At 39.9% G+C, this 21682-nt stretch overlaps 1 protein-coding gene across 2 annotated transcripts in view; it reads left to right on the top strand.

Annotated features, from left to right (window-relative positions):
• megf6b (multiple EGF-like-domains 6b) overlaps positions 1 to 21682 on the top strand; it is a 58534-nt gene that overhangs the window by 20970 nt on the left and 15882 nt on the right. Inside the window, exons 5-12 of one of the 2 annotated variants that reach the window (XM_047582047.1) lie at positions 8211 to 8333; positions 14240 to 14362; positions 17080 to 17205; positions 17838 to 17960; positions 20009 to 20131; positions 20228 to 20365; positions 20866 to 20988; positions 21154 to 21276. In XM_047582047.1, coding sequence (XP_047438003.1) covers positions 8211 to 8333; positions 14240 to 14362; positions 17080 to 17205; positions 17838 to 17960; positions 20009 to 20131; positions 20228 to 20365; positions 20866 to 20988; positions 21154 to 21276 — 1002 coding nt within the window. Of the gene's footprint in view, positions 1 to 8210; positions 8334 to 11167; positions 11495 to 14239; positions 14363 to 17079; positions 17206 to 17837; positions 17961 to 20008; positions 20132 to 20227; positions 20366 to 20865; positions 20989 to 21153; positions 21277 to 21682 lie in introns of those variants that run through there. The other variant, XM_047582048.1, reaches the window with a different exon arrangement.

The raw sequence follows: 21682 nt of genomic DNA, 5'->3' as shown, positions 1-21682 counted from the left end.
CAAAAAAAGGCATCTCTAATGAGAGGGAGTGCATTGCAGTCAGAGGGTGGGGTACATCCTTGCCCACCTACCTGCTATTACATCCTGCAAAGCACCCTAATCTCCCGTAATTGCGCTGAATTGAGTCTGAACTGCCACCCTGTCTCATTAGGCTCTTTGCAGCATTCCCAATGAAAGGCCTCTCCTGGTCACACTGGGGAAAGGGCATCAAGTTTGACTAAATTGGAAGTGACAAGAGTTTGCAAAATACAGTTAGAGGAATTATCAGCGTGGAATGATCTTTTCAAGTGCCAGTGTTGCCCGATTCTCCCCATCTGTGCTACCTAAAGTATCACAGCACTTCAGATATCTTCTCTTAATTTTTCCTTTGTTCTTCTTATCTGCTTCTTTTGTATTCAGCTTCTAATCTCTGTTTTTCTTGCACTTGACATTATTGCCACTGTTGTGTACTCTCTCCATATGGAAGCTGCTTAGCCTTGAGCAGCTTTCGCCAAGCAGCCTTGGCTTTTCAGTGTGCTGCTTGACTTGCTGATGTTTCTTGAGGTGTGCAAAGCAAATACTAATCGAAGAAGATGTGATGAGACACGGTCACTTGTGTTTCACATGCAAAGGCTGTTTCTTAAAATCTGATTACAGTTTGACTCTTGTTATTCTCATTGGGGTATATTTAGTTGTATTTTTTTTTTTTTTTTTAATCTCAGCAGTGAAGTTTTACTGACATTTTTTCCATAGACTCACAGTAAACTTTAAAGATAAAGCACATATAGTTTCACATTCTTACAACATTTAAAAAAAATGTACATAATGTTCGATTGTTTATTTATTTTCTTCAGTTCTTCTTCTTTCTAATCTAGCAGAATAATTGTCGGTTCTTAGAGAATTTCCTCAAGAAAAGCTTTGCCTTTGTCAAGTATAACGGCATACCCATTTACTACAAATGGCCATCGTGTAAGTAGGTTCCCTTGGGCAGGAAAATCATACCGGCATTGCTTCCAATGGTAAGCAAGCACCTTGCATGTCAGCTGCCTTTGTTGAGAGAGTAACACTGAGTTAGAAAAGCGCTATAGTGCCCACAACTGACCATCTGATCTTTTTTGATGTCTGGCTTTATACCTTGTCAGTATGGAGCACACATCATGTTGCAACTCTGTTGTGCAGCACTACTCATGACAACATCAGAGACGTGGCAGAACTCGTTTGTGTCAAGAAAATGTCACATGTAGTATGACTTATTCAAGCTATGCTATGAAAATGGAGACTGTTACCTCTGAAGTACATGTACCTAGGGGGTTATATATTTGACTGCTGTTGCTTTTAACTTTGAACAACTGTGGAACCATGTAATATCACACTTGAGCATGTAGGGCGATAATTACTGCTTCGGTCTTTATTCCCTCTGTATACCTTGAGCATGACAGTCTGTCATGTATCTGCCACCTTTTGCCCTGTAGGTAAAAGGGCTTTCCTGTGCTCAGGTCCCGAACATACCTCTGCAGCATATCTCACACTCGCAGCCAAAAGGGGGACAGGCTGGAAACCACAACAAGTAATTTTTGGATTCCTGCAGGCATCCACGTGTTGCCCTAGTCGCTCAAAACTGCTGGGTCAAAGATGGAAAAGGCAGGTCTCAACAGGTAGAACAGAGATTGAGCACACGCAAAGGGTCAGGGGGCAATCCCCTGAAGTCTTGTTCATCTGTGTAGATCATAAAATGTTGTTCTGCAGACATGCATAGGTTAATGCAGCTGGCCTACTTTTTTTGCAGTCTCTTACTTTGGTCTGTAACTTTTGCACTGAGCGACAGAAGTCAGAAACCTTCAGGTATCCCACAGGGGTTGAAGGGACACGTTTCTCACAAGACTTATTGCTCTGTCAGTTTCCATCGTACGATTAGTCAAAACGATGTTGTGAAAGCCTTAGGGGTTGTCTTTACCCGCGCAGATTTCCAGTTTGAGGTGGCTGGCCTTTGGGAACAGCCTTGTGACTTGCTGATGTGATTTGAGCTGCCTGTGTGAGAACGAAGGAGTCGTGAGAGTTGCACTCAGCTCCAGCAAAGACAAAAATGAAAGCTTACAAAATGAGAGGCAGCTGGCCCCTGAGAAAGGCGTATCCCTCGACACATAAACATGCATAAGAGCCTACATTAAAGAACGTGCACATTTAAGCTCCCGCACTTTCAAGTTTGCAGTGCAGTGAAATGGATCATCAAAACAGGGATTAGAGCAGTTAGGACTCAGTAGAGCCTAAACAAATTCAAACACTGGCTTTCAGTGTCTTTAATATCTCCCATTCCCCTATGGTCAAACTATTATTAAAATATTAAACCTGGAAGCTGTGTGGTGAACTTAATAAGCTGGATACAGACTACTGAGTCGTGTGATTAATATTTTTACTCTAGAGTCAGACAGGCTCTGTTGCTTCTGTCAGCATAACAGTCTGCTGCTTGTCTATTTTCTTGTCAACACATGCCTGGAAGAGGCACTGAATAAAAACAAAAGCAAAGTGTTTAAAAAGGCAGATAAGCAGAAAGTGTCGATTCTGTTTTTCTGCATTTTCTCATGAGAATGGTTTCATCAAAGGAAGCTCTCTAACTGGCTTTAATGGGCCGTCAAGATACCTCAAGTAATATAGGTTTTTGAAGCTGTTTTTTTAATTTCATTATAGAGGAAGTGATTTTTGGAAACCATTTTTCTTAATTCTTTGATTTCTTTTCATTTCTTAATCATTTTGTCTTTTTGTTTGTGAACAAATTGAGTAAGGAGCTACTTAAATGACTTATAATGACTTTATAGTTTTATTTAGTAGTTAGATGTACAAAAACTTAAAGACACTTAAAGAAGCTATGTGGTTATGAGCGTCTTTTGAACATAATTGTTAGGTTTTAAAGAAATGGACTTATTGGTGTAAGACCCTCTTTTATGGTTAGGGTTAGGGTTTTACTCCAGACTTGAAAGAGATTGCTGATGACTTTATGGAAACATCGGTGGTTTGCGAATAGAGGTGCAGATGTCTTAAACCTCAGTGAGTGCACATAACAGAGGTCTGTGTATGGTTAATCCTTTGTCATTAAAAGGAAACTTCTCTGGTTCCAGAAAAGCCACACCACATCCCAGTGATAGTGCCACTTAACAACAACTCAGCTGCCATGTTGGCCACAATTAAAGACCTTCAGGAAGAAAGGCATACTCAAAACGAGCACTAACACAGGATTAAATAAGAGTAGGGGAGGAAATTATAGGATGCTTAATCCAGCGTACATATTCTTTTTGAGTAGGTCAGTGTGGTACACCAGAGGGAAAGTTGTTTTACCAAAACAGGCAGTTTGACAAGTATGACTTTCTTTCTTTGACAGTGAATTATTTCACTGTTGCAGCTGTGTTTGAGTTACATGATGAATTAGATCACAGCAGAATTGCACAGTGTCAACTTAATAAATGCTCACTTCCACATCTGGGGATCTATATAATTGATGTAACAAAAGGTTAACAGCAGGGGGCAATGTTGAACTTGAGCTGAGGATAAGAAAAAGATAAATATGTTGAGTTTTTATTTTTACATAATATAGTCACCCATCAGATAGTTGTTGACACATGTAGTTGGAGTTATAGTTGTGTATATTGGCAGTCTGACTCAGAAGGAAGTCAGACCAACCAATTATATCGGCCCAGTCAATCCTCTCTTATTTACATAGAACAATTTTCGCTTGAAATTATGCACACTGTTGCAAAACTGTGCCAGAAAATCTTTGTTTTTTTTTTTTTTTGTTTTTTTACTTATTTAATTAAACCAGAAGCAGAAATCTTTGATTACACTTAGCGTGGAAAATGTGCCATTTGCTTGATATCTGCTCTTATTTGCTTGTAGTCTATCAGCGTCATAAAGAAACCTTAGTGCCAATGTACTCACATAATGGAGACACATCCATCCACACTTAAGCTAGGACAGAACATTTCGAAAGTATCTGGGATATGTGAATCCTATCCTCAGGGGTTCATAAGTTTCATGTTCTGTGAGCATGGGTGAGCGTATTTCACCAGATCATTTGTTTCGCTTGGACACGTAGGAGGCAGGTTTGTGGTCCTGCCTGTCAGATGGATAAAAGAACTTGTGCTTTACAATAAACATTTCAAGGGTCGCTTATACTGCAGTTCAAAGATGAAGATTAGTTTCATTTGAAAGAGTGTGAAGTAAATTGCCAGTTCCAGTTCATAGATGATTAGCTCCTCCGTTGGAAAACAAACACGTTATAGGCTGTGTTTCACCGGCCACCATGTGTGCTGGTCAGCAGCTGAGAAATCCTCTTCTCAATGAAACCTCCGACTCAAATACATCTCATGCAACCTCTAGCCAATCCACATCTTTATAGCACCTGGTAAATGAAAGCAGCTGTGAGGACTTCAGGGAATGCAAGCAGGAATGAACTCCAAAGCACATTATTACACCAGCAGACGTTTAGATCAGGGCCCTAAAAGGAAACAGCTTAGAGCCGCCCCCTCCCAAATCCATGATGAATGCTACAATTTTCTGGGCCATCAACCCCTGATTTTCTTTGGCCCTGACAGACCCTCGTGGTCAGTCGAGACGTTAGCCTCATCCTCCTGGGACCTGTGGCGGTCATCCTTATCAGAGGAAGTCACACAATAAAACAGAAGAATGTCAACTCAAAGCTTTGCTGCAGCTGAACTTTCAGAAACATAAGTTTTTGTCAAGCTTTGTTATTCATTCTTTACCGGGGTTACTCCGGAGCTGAGTGTCTCCTACAAAGAATCCACATTTTTATGTGTCTGTTATATATTTCCCTTGCAAGAAGACATAAGACAATTTGGCTGTCGCTGTAATGTAGCTGAGATTGTGTTGTCTTCGCAGAACAATGCACAGAAACTCCACCTTCATATATACTCATAACAAAATATTAGAAGCATCTCTAGGATTCTCCCATGAAAATGTTCAGCTCTGGTATTTGGCCATTCAGATCCTTAAAATTCTGTGTTCTTGTGGTCAGTTACATGTTTTGTTGTACATGTAAGTTTTTGTTTTGTTAAAGTGTACTTTTCTTTAGAAGCGGAAGTTTTGGTGTGTGTCTATGCTAGAACACACTACAAGAAATCCCAGATGCACTGCAATAAAAAAACAAACCACTAACTACAGTCCCCAGAATTAGCATACAGCCAAAGCAGCATTTCTAGTGTGTAGTGTGCAAACAGAAACTAAACACAGTGCTTATCCAGAATAAATTAAGGGGGGATAGAGGGTGGATCAGTGACATAAAAATACATGTATTTAATTCTCCAATGTGTCACTTACTGTTTGCAGACTCTGGCATATAGACAGACAGACAGACAGACGGACAGACTATTTTATTCAGCCCCGAAATTAAATTAAGTAGGTTTGCCCATACAGTATAATATTGGGCACAATATTTCACAACATTTCATAAATGGAATAATTAAAGGAATGTAGCTTTCTAGCTTTTTTTAAATATGAAAAACAACACATGGTGCTGACCTAGTCTCCAAATTCCCTACATCCCAAACAACCTAAAGGTCCACACTAACAGCGCTGTGTTTCAGACACCACAGGACACCCTCAGAACGTCCATGTCCATTCTCTGATGAGTCACAACTGTTTCGGAAACAGTGAGACCTACACAGTATTAGGAAGGTGGTCATAATGTTATGCAGTGAATGTGATTGTCTCAGCATGGCATCAACACGTGAACCTTGGCCTTTGACTCTGACCAAGGGGCATGAGTTGGGCTGCAGACACGCCCCTATATTCTAGGCATCTGATCTCCTTTTGGAAGCAGTGAACAGCGACCTCCTGCCAGGGCTCAGGTCAGGTAGAAGAAACCTTGGTGATTTGATGTTCACAGGATGGGGCTAATCTTTAAACACTTCTCCTTTGAAAGGAGAGTACAGCTCTTGTTTCACATCCTTAGATGTGTCTGGTTGCCCTGCTGGATGTTCAGTGTGGGGACGGATTGATGGATGGGTGAGCTTGATGTACGATGAACTGAAAAAAATAAAAATAACTCCTTCTGGCGTAACGGTGTTGCCTTTGTTTCAAACACCACTGATGTCACTGAGTTCAAGATTCAGATTGAGTTCAGATTGTTGTTGTTGCTTACAAAGCATATATTAAACAGCACTGTAGCGGAAATATATTAAACTTATCAGTCTTATTTGCTTTTCTCTGTCTTTTGGATTGTTTCATTTGTTTCCAATGAGTTCTTCACTATTAAAGAAACCAAAGAGATTCAAAATTTATGAAAAATACAAGACAACTGTTTATTTTTGTGCATGACCTGTGCTTGATCTTACACAGATCTTTCCCCTGCCTGCTCACTCACTGATTAGTGAAGAGAGAAAAAAAAACAGTACTTTATTGATCTAGTGTAGACATTCACTTTCTTATTGATGGATTTTATTCTGTTCGTGACTCGTAGCTGTTTACCATTCCTGTCTGCTTATCGGACAGAAGGATTTGGAGAATAATGAGCGTGACTCTGACTGTGGACAGACCCCGGTTCAAACTGCCACACAGGTGTGTGGCCTCAGGGGGCGAAAGAGGGAGATACATCCTCACACATACTCAAGACAAACACACTTTGGTGTGGCCACACGATGCCTCAGGGTCTTCAGCCCTGCCCTTGACTTCAGGTCACATACTACTTTGTGTCCATCACTTGTCTGCTTTAGTCTGGTTGTTTATCTGCATAAATGTCTTCAGTTCTGCCATTCACAAGTTAAATGAACCGTACTAAAAAGACTCTCGCCCATCTAGCTAGATAAATCGTCTGGTTCTTCTAAGAAGGATTGGCGTAATAAACACTAAGAAATCCTAAAAATAAATTCTTCACATTAAAGATGTCACCTTATTAGATAATGTGTCTTATAGGCTTCAAGAAAGTTTTAAACATTTGGTAATAGAAAGAATACAGTTTTTTTTTTAGTGCAAACATCTCCAGATGTTGTAAACTGAGAGGGAAATAATTTAATTGACGGGTTAAACACTGGCATTGCAATGTACCAACATTTGCTAGAAGGGGGAATATGTTCTATAAAGCAGTTTTCTTTGCATTCGCACTCTTCTCTCTCTAGAGTAACTCTCTGCTTTTATGACCATTGTGAATGTTTACAAGCTGATTAGTGCCAAGTGAATGTTCCTCTGTAATTTGCTCCATGGTTTTCAGTTTTCAGTCCAAGATTCCTTCCACTGGCATGGCAACCAAAACTACCCAATGTCATCAAGTATTAAACTATAATGTGAGCATAATCTCTCCTGACAAAGCCCCATATGAACAAAATTGAATGTTAATGCTGGGAATATGTGCCTTTGTCTTAAAAATTACAGTGGAAAAGAGAATAATTCGTAGCATGTTCCTCCTTTTCTTTTCAGTTTTATTGTATCCTTATAATGCAGAATCTCTGCAGCTCCAATTATAGTACACTGTCAGCACCTGTATCTGACCCCACTCATTATGAGTAGTTTAGGGACCAAGGGGAAAGATTTCATTGTTGACAGGTTTGGCAGCATATTTAGCGCTGATGGATGTGAAATGGAAAATTGTGTAAGTGTTTTGATGTGGTTTATGACTGATAAATGCTACTTCTTGGTTCTGTCTGTCTAGGTTCTCAGTCACCCAGGTCATGGTATATCCAAAAAGCATTTAAAAAAAAAGCAACTGGACCTGTTGAGCGGACGTTTCGCCACTCATCCGAGTAGCGTCTTCTGTCCTAAGAGACTGATGGGGGCTTTGAGGTTTAAATAGGAAGCTCTGTGGGTAAAAGTAGTGTGAGGACATGTTACTAGTGCATATTTCCTGTTGTCTCACTTAATTTATCACCGGAGATGTTTTTATTCTGTACTTTTCTATTTTGCTTGAAGTTGGTACTATGGAAACAAATTTATACATGTGGTGGACAGTTTCCTGTTCCAGGCACATGAGCACTTTCCACACTTCCACAGTCGCATCCAAATTTATTCAAGGAAGGCATTTAAAGCTTAATAGACTGACATGGAACAGTAGACAAATTGTCTCTTAAGCTTTGCTGCACACAAAAGCTCATTCTCTTTAAACCAAAACACTAGTTTTGATCACAATCCATGAAGAGGTGTTTTCATTTAACCTGTGTTACCCTTTCCTCTTCTTAACTTGTGTTTTTATCTGTGGACAGTAGGATTAACTTTGCCTTATTGTTCCCCGTCAGATGTGAATGAATGTGAGGAGACCAATGGAGGCTGTGAAGCTTTGTGCTGTAACACCATTGGGAGCTTCTACTGCAGGTGTCCCCCTGGACAGAAACTAAATGAAGATGGCAAAACATGTCAAGGTCAGTGCACTGTAGTATTTTGTTGTAAAGTTGTTTCAGCTTAAAGGTCCAAGCTATAATTTTTAAAGTGACACATTCAGTTTCTGCTTTTCAATTTTATTTTGTACTTTGTGGCTGTAGAGGGAGATATTTTTTGAAGTCAGAAAATTTGGCTTATCTGGTTTCCCTGCATGCTCCAAATTAGGGTTTTAAAAACTTACTAGACAGGCCGGATCATAAGCTACTATTGGCCTTGAATTATGTAAAATGGAGCAGTGAAACATATCCAGGGTAATTTGACATTTACTATGTTGTTAATGTCTCTTTAATGTCTACATGGGGAAGAAGTTGACTTATTAACTGAAAGTTTCTCGTTTTATATCTGGACTGGCTGCTTCCGGTCAGAGAAGGTGAAATAGCACTGGTGCTTGCTCCTCCCTTATTATCCAATGGTGCTGCCGACAAAATGTGGTTCTACTTGGTAGCTTTCAGGAGTGAGCACAGGCCAGTGTACATGTGTAAGTGTGGTCAAGATGTTCCTGCAAAAAATGAGCTGAGTTCTGTATGACTTCCCGAATAAAGGTGAAGAAATTATCCTTATCAAAACTGACATCATCAATGACCATTGTCCGTATATTTGCTTGTGTGTGTGTGACCATTTATGAGTTAATGTTCATTTTAGGCTTAGTGATGTGGAATCAGCATCAAAACTACTGTAATGTATGCTGTAACATAAAAAAGGCATCTTGGTTTCCTCTATTCAACACTCAAAGTCAGTCTGTTAGGGAGCCCTGTATCTGAACCACAACACACCAAAACTTAGCTTCACCTGCAGGTGCCATAAGATTTCTTTTTGCTCGCTCATAGTTTGATGTTTCTGATTAGGGAGTCTCTGCGAGCGGTGAGATTAATCAGAATAATGATTCGTCTGTGCAGTGGCCAAGCCTAGATGAGAGTACGGCTGTCTGCTGGAGGAACCCACAAGAGATCTGATCCAGGACACGGTTGTTAAGAGAGCTGACATGAACGTTGTCACAGCTGGCTTTCATAGCTGTCTGCCCTTTACCACTGATGTATATTGGAGGAAAAAAGCTACCCACAGCATTAATATCCTAATTTTCTGTAATTGGCAGGAGTATTAACAAAAGGGAAAAAAAAAAAAGAAGGTGGTTAGAAGCTTTTAGTGTTGGAGATGTTTAAGTTAGAGCTGCATGTGTGTTGCTACGTCTGCAGAAAGTGATCTGCTTTAAATTTGCATGATGCCCTGAAGCGCAGACGACTGCAGAGCAAAACACACATGTCCAGATGAGAGACAGCATCCATTCAAATAGCTGTTGAAAATAAACAATAGTGAGTTCAGTGATGACCAAGTTAATATGTGGTATTCTGTCCTGGGGATTTTTTTAAGTTAAAGACAATACAGCATAGTGTGCCATCAATATCTGGCATCAATAAGAAATGAACAAATACAACTTTTGTTCAGCGCGAGTACAAATATTATTCATTATTTTTTCTGATATCCTGCTTTTTTATTCCTTATGCAGACTTCATGTTGAATTCCTGATTTTAAGTTTGTGTTATAAAGGCTGCACAGCATTGATTCAAGTGGTGTCGATCAAAGTTGACGTGGCCAACACTAACAGCTGTCTTGCTGAGTGCACCAACGTCAACGTTTTAGTTGTCACGCCAAATGAACGTAACAGCTCAGACCATTAATGCTGAGCCAGTGCTTGGCACCGATTGAATAATGAGCAACCAAAATAAACAGGTTTTAGTTTTTCTTGTTAACCCAGAGAGCTGCACAGTTAGAGAACAGCTTCTCTCTTGGATGGTGTTTTATCCATATTTCTTTTATTGTCTGCTGAGTTACTTTGTAGACATGGCTCTGAGCCTATCATCTGCCTCTTGTCATCTGGCTTCCTTACTTGAGCTGGCTGCTTTTCTTCATACCTGGTTGGCATCGTTTTCCACACATGATTCTGATGTCCATACAAATATGCAGTGTATGCGTGCAGAGTTGGGAAGATGTTGGCAAGCATTGTCATAAAAACTTTCCATATTACTTTCTGCTAGTCTTTGTTGGAGTGCCTCTTAGATGCTTGTGGCATAACTGTACAGACGTATGTCAGAGGGAATTTAATTCTATAATATTTAAAAGAAAAGTTATACAATCAAAGTTCAGGGTCATTGTATCCTACAGTGGGCCATGATGTCAAGCATTTTTCTAGGGGCTATTTGTCTATTGGCTATTTCTCTGCGGGACATTTCCCTACAAAGTGGCAAAGGGATGCTGACCATGAGCATGTTTTGCTCCTGATAAGTGCTGCTTTGGTTCTCCTGCAGTGTTTGCATGTATGTGTTGGCAACAGATGAGAGAGTGCAGCACTGAGCTCCTGAATAGGCGGTTTCACTGTATAGCTCATTCCTTTCTCACATGTTTGGATTAAAAAAAAAATGAATTTGACTTGGCATTTGTCAAATTTAGCATTCCAATGGTTGCTGTTTTTTTTTTTTTAAATGCATGTCAGTATCAAAAGAAAAATATTATAGGACAGCACGCATTCTTTGTTATCCATCACCTGAGTTTAATCAGCCCTCGTAAAACCTCACTATATATCACAAAATATTCTTTAAAGGGACAGAACAATACAGTGGCCCAGTAGTGAAAAGTATAAAAAATATTTTGGGCTTGGGGTGGTAGAGAAGTTTTTGGAGGAGTTCGAAGAGAGAGGAGGATCTATAATGTGATGGACATGTAGCTGTGGTAGATGGGAGGGTGAAACACCGAGTGAGATGGAGGGAGGGAGGCATAAAAATCTGGAGGCAGAGTGAATAAGGAGTAGTTACAACTTTATTTCAGACCAGGAGTCTTTACTAGAGAACTGGTCATTCAATTAAATAGGTCAAAAATATCTTAAACAAAAAATGTTTACAGCATTTTATTTTTTTGCAGTAGATTACTGGACTTTATTAATCTTTCAATTTTGAATCTTTTCTGGTACTTTATAAATCAGCCATGGTTTTGTCTTCAGAACAGTGGATTTTATTATTGCTGGTCATTGAGGCAGCAGCACATCTTACATCTGCTGCAAACTATCCGTATAGTTACTATAGGAGGATTTGCTATAGGCCACACTGTTACCATGGAAACCAGGGATACAACATTGGCTATCTGGCCAGAGGTAAGCGATGATTTCACAGCTGTAGTAGCAGCTTTAATGTTGTCCTCACGAATAACTATTATTCATGAATTCACTATTATTTCTCAATAAAAAATAACTTATAGTCTCCAAGGACTAAGTGAATAAGCAGGGAGTTATTTACAGGAGTACTTGGAGTAGCAAATAAATTCCTCTGATAAATGTGTCTACCGTATGTGTTAACTCTGTCTCTGATGAGAGCAGAAGAGATTTACCTCTGTCAACACAGATTAGTGCACATGAAAACAACTATGCACAAGAGATGTTTTGTAAAGCCACCAATAACAGGGGTAAATACCAGATACACTCTCAACGCATTATGTTGGTGTTATTATGACTGAATATCTCTTTTCACGTTTGAGGTGACTGCAGTGCACATGGTGAAACATGTTTTACATTTATTATCATCACGTTGTTGATAATCCCTCTGGTCTTCTGCGTTACTTAGATGTTTTATAACTAATTCATCTACTGCACACAATAAACAAAATCACCTAACTTAAACTGACCGCAGTAATTTTCCATGAAAACGACACTGTGCTGTAGGTGGCTACGAGCAGAGAATTAATGTCCTCTGTTAAAGCCAACGTCTGCTGAGGCTTTGGCTTGAGCTTTTGAGAGGATCGTGTTCTGGACGTGGAAACCAGGCTGGAGGGGATCTGCTGACTTTGTGCTACAGTAACAGCAGCTCCGCAGCGTTGGTCCCATTTCATGAAAAACCAAACCAAAGGACAGCTTACTCCATGAATGGGGGAAAAAAACCAAAGGGAGGTCGCTGCCAGCTTTCCAGGATGAAGAGAAGCTGAAATTTGGCAGCAGGGAGACCTAGAAAAGTTTAGGAAAGTTTAGAAGCTGATTTCTGATCCAAACTCTATATTTGAAGGTTTTGTTGGAGATTACTGGGAGCAGATGGGTTCAGCTAAAGGATATTTCTATAATTCATTACTAACAGTCCCTTTATGCTCATAGCCTGCATATTTTTCTCTAATCCTGTTCTAAAAGCACAGCATGGATTATTCATATATTAACCACAATTTTTTAATGATTTACAAGCCCGTATTTCCTCCATCATGCCTTATAACATCAAGGTGACAGACTTTTGGCCCTGTAAAGACCTGATTTATGTGTAAATTACAGGTCACAAACTTTGAGAACATTGAGACTGTGATCTGATGGTGTTCAGTGTGCAAGGTCAGGCTCAGATACAGATTGCCACACAGCATCATGAAAACACTAGGAAGGCCAGATTTTCTCTCCGTGCTACAAAGAGATTTATATTCATATGTCTCCCTGTGGGCCACAAAAAGTATGACTTTGGCTGCAACAGTAAATATTTTTACACTGATTCAAAACTGTGTGAAAATGTGAAAGGGGTCACTTGTCATGATGAACTCTAGTCTGTACATGGAGCATTGCAGCTGCATTCACCAAGTGTCTAGAAACAAAATGGATAAATAGAGCATGAGCTAGTGCTGCTCTATATCTATTATATCTGAAAATTAGTGACTGTGTGCAAACATATTTACCATGTCAAACTAAAAATATATTATATATCATCTGTTATCTACAAGCATATATGCATTGCAGGGTTGCTGTCCTAATCAACTTGTCTGTGTCTATAGTGATATGTTAACTGCATTGTTTACAACATATTATTCAAAGACAAAATGCGTAGTCTATTGTGAGACAGTTTGTACCATGTTCACTAAAAGTAATATTTATCTATAGTAAATTGTATAAATTGTCTCCTTTATGAAACCCCCTTCCACAGGAATTCCCGTGAATTCTTGAAATAGTTTCTTGTAGAACATTACTACCTGGAGTCATGACTGGTTTGAACAACACATTTTTCAACCCGACATTTAACTTGGCTCTGACTAAGCATATTTTATTGTGTGCTAGTTGTTTTTACAGGCAACCGGCACCCAACAATATATTCACACTCACCTTTTTAATGTGTCACGTTGCTTGTTGCTGTCAGCAAAATTTCCACTATCTCCGCTGTGATAATTTTAGCAATCTTGAAGCAAATGTGTGACTTGTCATTGCCCTGGAGGTGAGGTGGGTTTGACTTAATGTCCTAATAGCAGCAGACTGGCTGTGAGCAGAAGTCCAAACAGAGCAGGGCCTCATAAATCAGCTCAGATCTTACACGGAGGTCTACTGGGGAATTCACAAAACAATTTATTAGTCTTTGACCCCTAAAATAAGTGTTTAGGAAAAAGGTTTGTTTCATTAGAAATCTGGTCACACAGTGAGAAGATCAGATTTCACTCACCACTGCTTTCTCAGTTGAAGAACCTCCTTCTTTTGTTTGTTTACAATCCACACGCTTGGCTGAGAGGAATGTGTATGTTTAGCATCCTTCGATTTAAGTTTCCATATGTTTGTGCACCCAAGGGACTTTGTCAAGTACCTCAGGAATTTAAATTTGGTTTTAAATGTTCAGTAGTTGTTACCACATGGGAGATATGTTTGTTTGAGCTGCAATGCGCTTGTGGAGTACTTTCCCTTCTCATCCATCATCTCCCTGGGCACATCTTATAACATCCTATACACCCTATAACCTACTTTAAGTTCGTCTCCCAGCTTACCAGCTCAGCTGTGCTTTATTAGTGTGTGCAATTCTTTCTCGTAATGAGCACATTTAGTCAAATTGCACTCATTTCTCCTCTGTCTCTCTCATTCTGTCTCCTTCTGTCTGTCTCTTCCCCCCCAATCCTTCAGATATTGATGAATGCCAGGTCCATAACGGAGGCTGCCAGCACAGATGTGTTAACACTAGAGGCTCCTACTACTGTGAATGCTACCCGGGCTCTCGACTTCACGTGGACGGCCGCACCTGCCTCGGTGAGTATGTTACAGCTTTGAGTCAGTGATTGTATTGTAAAAATAAAATATATATATAAATATATATATATACAAAAATGACAAGTTACATATTTTAGGAGAACCATATCAATTGATGTGTCGGTGGGTTACATCTGTAAACAGGAAAGTGTTACGCAAAACTTTTAAAAACCTGACGTGAGTACAATGCTATGAAGGGATTGATTTTAGGTCTCGTCTTTCACTGAACCCAATTAGAAACAGAATATGAAGGCCTCCAGAGGTGCTTTGTAATGTAACCCCCCTTCTTCAATACTCACAAAAACAATGGGGCACTGTTTTGGAGGAACTCAGCTACTGGATTTTTTTAAGTCTTTACTGTGAGTTTAATTTTTTATCCATTATTTCATTGAAGTTTAGCCACATATGGTTCTCGACATGGGCTCTTAATCATGTAGACCACATTAATGATGTTTCGACGCACCCTTTTGGTTCTCACAAAAAGCTCTATTGTGTGGTGGTTCAAATAACATTTGCTGGTGAAGCTACATTTAGTGCAGTTCACGGAGCTTTTCCTTTCACTGGATATCTTGTGCCTTTTTTGCTGTTTTTCTGACTGAATCTGTTCCAGCTGACAACAGATCCTGGAGAATTTTTTTTAGCGCGGCTGCAACTGACGATAGAATCACGGGTTTAAAGACACTTTTATTGAGTCAGCAGGTTGACAAATGACCTGTTTTGTCCAAAAATTTGAGTACACAGAGAAGATGCTGACTTTGAAAGAACCAAGAGGAAGATCATACAACAGAGAACCTGAAACCAGGGGATTTGTGACTGAAAAAAAGAAAATCAAAACATTCTAGACTCTTCTTGTCTATTGTCTCTCTAATGGCTGCAGTGTGTATGCTTAGTGTATAGCGCTTTAGGGTATATTAAGTATTGTGACAGAACACTTGACCTCTGTGCCTCCTCCTGACTATATTTAAAGGCTTTATAAAAATCATCCCATGATAGAAGTTTTCCACCAATCGGTCCCCATTTGCATTTTGATCTTAACATCAGAGGAAAAAAGGAAGTAAAAGGAAATACATCATCACTCAGCCTTTGATATGGATGTGTGGTCTGTCAACTGACACAATGTCTCTTGTACAAATTAAATAACACATGCTCACTACAGTACACTCTCACACTTTTGTTGTCATAGCTTTACTTGATAAAACAAGCAGCTTACGGTCACTAAAGTCAGTATCTTTAGGTTTTAGTGTGTAACTTGTTGACATTCTGTCTGTATCTTGTGCTGTCTCACTCTAAAGTGAGTGGTTCAAAAATCTACAACACAGCAACTGCTGAGCAAACTTTCTTCTGCAGTGGTTTGTGTGGTATGCTTAGACGCACCAGAACCACCACTAAATGGACACTGTGGTGAGATTGTTTGGTCTAGAACTTCAGTGAATGAACCTTATTTCTGAAATCTCAGTCCAAGAAGCATTGCTTTGTTTGAGTTGGAGGCCATAGAGAATTATTCACTTAGATTTTGAGCATTTGTTTTAAGTTATGTGAACTATAAAATAGGGAAAAACAATGGATACAGAGAGATCCACCATTCATTCCTTCAGTCTGTGCTGTCTCGGTTGACCTCTGAACTGTACATTGCTCCTGTCGTAGCAGATATATTAGCTGTGGGCTTTTTCAGAAATGGCTGATGGGACGAAAAAAAAAGAGTATGAACCTGGCACTGGTCTCTACAGTCAGGAATGTATACAGAACGTCCTCTTTGACATTTATAGTGGAAAATCATTATGTGATTCTTGGCTCCATGAAGCAAAGTCGTTTCATTGTCTTATAGAATAAATACCGTCCATTCACAGGGACTGTCCTCTTTGTCCTTGAGAGGCTCTTGTATGAAAAAAATGACTGATTGCGCTAATAATCACAGTGTACATGTGGCCCCACTCACAGGTGAAGCTGCATATCTGTCCGCTGACAGTCGTGTTAAAACTGGACATAGCCAAGCTGCAAAATATTTGTTTCCACTGTGCACCAAACAGGATGACTAAATGCAAACTGGATAAAGAACAACACATACCAGTCAGCACAGTCAGATTTTGTCTGATCCAGCTCATGATCTGCTAGCAGAGGTCAGATCTATCCCACAATCATGTCAAAGCACTCTGTGGTTTGACATGTACTTGAATTAATGGGTTTTGACTCCAGGCTGATTATAAAAAACACTGTCTGTGAGAGCAGCGAGCTGTTCAGCCTCTACCTTTTGTTTTCCTTCAAAGAGATCCAACGCAGATGGAGAAGACCACTGAGCTCATGCTGCCCTCAAACTAATCAGAGTTTTTCACCACAGATTCATGTCCTTCTGTTATTCAAGTCTCTCTGTGATTTTTGGTTCTTTTGATATGATGGATTTCTCATAGTTCAGAGCAGTTCCTAACAATAACAATTCCTTGAGGTATTCTCTGAGTGTGTCTTATTAGGAATGTCAGTGTAGTGGTTATAGTTTATCTGAGAAGGATTTCTCAAGATCTGATGTTTCAGGCACGTCGCAGGTCCAAAAGACGAATATGCAATATTATCTTCACTTTGGACGGCAGCTATGCTTGATTTTCTCATTCCTTCTGATGCTTGATTTTCTCATTCCTTCTGAATGACTAACTTTTTTCCCCCTGTATCTCAGAAGTTCTGTCCCTTTGTCATATAATGATGTTTCATTTTCTGTGCTTCCATAGCTGTCCATTCGTGTGCCATCAGCAACGGTGGGTGTGAACACTATTGTGTGCAACAGTCTGCTGCTCATTTTCGGTGCCGCTGCAAGCCAAATTACATTCTGGCAGAGGATGGCAAGCACTGCAAACGTGAGTGCCCATGTTTTAAGAATATAGAAAGAAACATCAAATAAACATACAACACAACAAAACATACAACACAATACAAAACGAGGAAAAAACAAATGCGTCGGGTGACTGAGAAAAGAGTGCCAATAATACTGAATAAAATTTTGAAGGTTTGAGTCTGATGATTTGAGCATAACATTAAAAACACATTGTTTGCATCAGCTGCCAATTGTAATTATCCTACAGGATGTCTGTGTGGAAATATGATTAGTTGTCTGTCATGGGATAAGACATTAAATGGGAATGAGTCACACAAGTCTTCTTCATTCGTTTTCTTTACTCAAATTAGTGTTTTGATATACTTGCTTTTTTAATCTCCCCAATCTTTGAGGAGGCGCAATCACATTTGGTTCACTGGAGGTGGGAGATTATACATATATGTATTTTAAATTACTGTCTTTCGAATGCTTTTACTTTGTAATTGTTGGCTGTGAACTGGTTCCTCTAATTTTTTCAGAGCTGAAGGTTTTCATCCCACATGCCAGACAGGCTTACACAAGTTAGACACACTTACAACTATGCAGAGAGAACAATCAAAGGATGAGCTTTCCATGTCGCTTTATGTTGATGAGTGCGTGCTTCTTGTTTTACAGTGCACGATCCCTGTGCGGATCTGAATGGAGGCTGTATGCATGAGTGTCGGCCTGATGGTGGCAGGGCTCACTGTGAGTGTAAAGTTGGCTACATCCTGGCTGAAGATGGGAAAACCTGTGAAGGTAAATCCATCAGTAACACCAGCAATGTTTTTAGCAGTGTTATTGTAATGTAGCTTGGGATAAATCAGGTGAAGTGTACACTACATTGCCAAAGGTATTCGCTCACCCATCCAAATTATTGAATTCAGGTATTCCAATCTCTTTCATCACCACAAGTGTATAAAATCAAGTACCCAGGCTTTTACAAACGTTTGTGAAAGAATGGGTCGCTCTCAGAAGCTCAGTGAATTCTAGCGTGGTGCCGTGATAAGATGCCACCTGTCCAAGTCCAGTCTGATTGGGTTTGGGAATGACAGTAACTCAGCCATGAAGTGTCAGGTCACATAAAATGATAGAGTGGGGTCGCCAACTTTCGGATCAACTCAAGAAGAGTGAGTAGAGAGCTTCATGGAATGGGTTTCCATGGCTAAGCAGCTGCAACCAAGCCATACATCACCAAGTACAATGTAAAGCATCAGATGCAGTAGTGTAACGCACCACCACTGGACTCTACAGCAGTGGTGACATTCTCTGGAGTGACCAATCACATTTCTCCATCTGGTAGTCTGATGGACTAATCTGGTTTGGTGGTTTCCAGGAGAACGGTACTTGTCTGACTTATGGCAAGTCTGAAGTCTGGTGGAGGGGTGTGGGGTTGTTTTTCAGGAGCTCAGCTTGACCCCTTCCTTTCAGTGAAAGGAACTCTGAATGCTTCAGCATACCAAGAGATTTTGGACAATTCCAAGCTCCCAACTTTGTGGGAACAGTTTGGGGATGACTCCTTCCTGTTCCAACATGACTGTGCACCAGTGTACAAAGCAAGGACCATAAAGACATGGATGAGTGAGTTTGGTGTGGAAGAACTTGACTGGCTGGAACCTCAACATGATAGAACACCTGTAGGATGAATTAGAGCGAAGACTGTGAGCCAGGACTTCTCGTCCAACATCAGTGTCTGTCCTCACAAATGTGCTTCTGGAAGAATGGTCACAAATTGCCATAAACACACTCCTAACCCTTGTGGAAAGTATTCCCAGAAGAGTTGAAGCTGTTATAGCTGCAAAGAGTGGGCCAACGTCACATTAAATCTTATGGATTAAGAATGGGATCTCACTTAAAGGAGAAATGAAAGATACATGTGTTAGTCCTTGTACCGCGAACTATGTCTGAAACAACATCTTTGCTTAAATCAGATGTTAAAAAGTTGCCAAAATCAAAGATTTAAGAAGTTTATTTTTCGTTATTTCCACCTGGCTTGCCTGCTAGGGAGTCGCCATTTTGAACTGACGTCATCGAATACGTCACAGGGTTGGTTGGATCCCTCTGAATGTCGTTGAAATGGACGAGGATGAAATGGAAAGAAATATTGAGCCTGGTATAAATCCTATTGAATATGCGTTTGAACCGATAAGGCGTGGAAACCGAGCAGTGGTACCACCACAGTGCGTACTTTCCATATTATATGCCGGGAGAACTTATTGAAGAGGCAGTGCTTTCACTGAAAGATGTCTGAGTGGAAACACTCCACTGTAGCAGGTAAGCCAAGCTAGCTGTAACCACACATTGAAATGTGATATAAAACAAGTACAGACTTCGTGGTATTGGATATATCTTTCAGTAATCTGACTAAAACGATCTATCTTCCGCTGTCCATCTTTCACCGTCTGTCTTTCTCAAGCCCTCTCTTCTTCACTGTCTGTCGCTATCACCAAGCCATCCAACCCCGTGACGTCACGGGCCACAGTACAGAAAGATGCCATATTTTGTCAAGAGTGTTATACATTGTTAAGAGCGGAACTCTGTCTATAACTTTACTTGATTGATTCCTTCATTTCCACTTTAAGTTCATATGTTAAGTTATGTTATGTTAAGTGGAAAAATATATATATCAATTGATAAAAATGAAATGATAAGAAAGGAAGTTGGAGAAAAAAATAAAAATAACCGTGGTTTAGAAAAAAAAATTGTAAATGAAAAATGCTGGATTTTGTCTCTTGAAAATAAATCTTTGGTGGCCAGAGGACCTTCTTCCTCAATTCTGTTTTTTTTTTAATCCATTGTTTCCACAGATATTGATGAGTGTGAGACAGAAGAAGCCAACTGTGCCCACGGCTGCCACAACACACTGGGCTCATATGCCTGTGTTTGTAACAGTGCCTATGAACTGGGATCTGATGGAAAACAGTGTTACAGTCAGTTTAAATCCTCCTACCTAAATGTTTTTGCATTCATACATTATCTATTTAACTCCATTTATTCACATGTTCTCATCTCACTGTGGCCCGAAGGGATCGAGATGGAGATCGTGAACAGCTGCGAAAACAACAATGGTGGATGTTCGCATCACTGCCAGCATTCAACCAGCGGGCCCGTCTGCAGCTGTAACCATGGCTACAGGCTAGATGATGACCTTAAAAACTGTGTTGGTAAGACACTGACATAAACACACATTTACAACAGCATATGCATTAAATCAGCTGTCACAGCAGAAGGCCTTGAACTAGTTATTGAATTAAAAGTGTATTTGTAAATAGGTATTTGTTGGATATGTGTGCCACAACCTGTAAATAAATAAATGCCTGTATGCACTATTCACTACTTCTGTATCACATTAATGAGTTCACAGTTACTGTGTTGGATTTTAGCCACAGTTGTTGTTTGTTTCAGGTATTCAGTGTGTTTTCATCCTAAAATAATTCCTCTATTGTTATTAAGTAAATATGTACTCTGTTGTGCCTGAAAACAGGAGTGAACATTTTATGATAAATGCCACAGTTTGAAGCGTAAAGATTGAGAAGAAAATAGAGAAGTTCATTATCATGCTTAAACTTCTTTACACCATTAAACCTGCACAGTTTATGTCTTATAAATATATTCTCTTGGCAAATATATTCACTTCACTTAATCATGGATTTCCTTCCCACAGATGTTGATGAATGTGGAGAGCAGAGCTCATGTTGTGAGCAGGACTGCACCAACTACCCCGGGGGTTATGAATGCTACTGTTCAGCAGGATACAGACTCAACTCTGACGGGTGTAGCTGTGATGGTTCGTTTCAGCCTCAGTCAAAATATGTTATTTGCTTTTTTTTGCTGCTGATTTAGCAGAGTCCTATTTTGATACACACAGTGTTGTTTTTGTTTTGGCTGAGCTCCACTTGGGGAAATTGCTTATGGCGTTTCCTCTCCTCTGCGCTGTGTCTGTGTTGTTTAGATGTAGACGAGTGTCTGGCTGCTAATGGTGGTTGTGATCACACATGCCAGAACAGCGCCGGTTCCTTCCAGTGTTTCTGCCGTCGGGGTTTCCGTCTGGACGAGGACCGGCAAACCTGCATCCGTGAGTATCAGCAATCATGTCAAAGAGAGCGGGCGAGCGGGAATCACTCCAAAAACATTCCAGTGGAAAACCTGGCATGCTCCACCTCCAAAAAAAAACCTCTGTGTACCAAGTCATTTAGACAAGATTTTTAAAGAGGTGTCGACACGTAAAGTAGGAAAATGTGATCCATATGCTGTTGAAGTATAAAGCAGGTACTTCTCACTGTTGAACAAAGTTTTGATTTGCGGAAATGGTATTTTTGAGCCAGCCTCAAATTTGTTAGAGTTGGATTTGACAGGGACAGTAATAATGCCACGAACTCGCAGTTTCAAGAAAAAATGATAAAAATGTCTGAAAACACACTTAAAATTTATTTCATATGCATTGAAGGTTGCCTGTGAAGTTGGTATGATATGTATTCTTG

The sequence above is a fragment of the Mugil cephalus genome, chromosome 4 (assembly GCF_022458985.1).
Source record: "Mugil cephalus isolate CIBA_MC_2020 chromosome 4, CIBA_Mcephalus_1.1, whole genome shotgun sequence".
In the NCBI taxonomy this organism is placed as follows: domain Eukaryota; kingdom Metazoa; phylum Chordata; class Actinopteri; order Mugiliformes; family Mugilidae; genus Mugil; species Mugil cephalus.
This window is presented reverse-complemented; position numbering and strand designations above follow the sequence as displayed.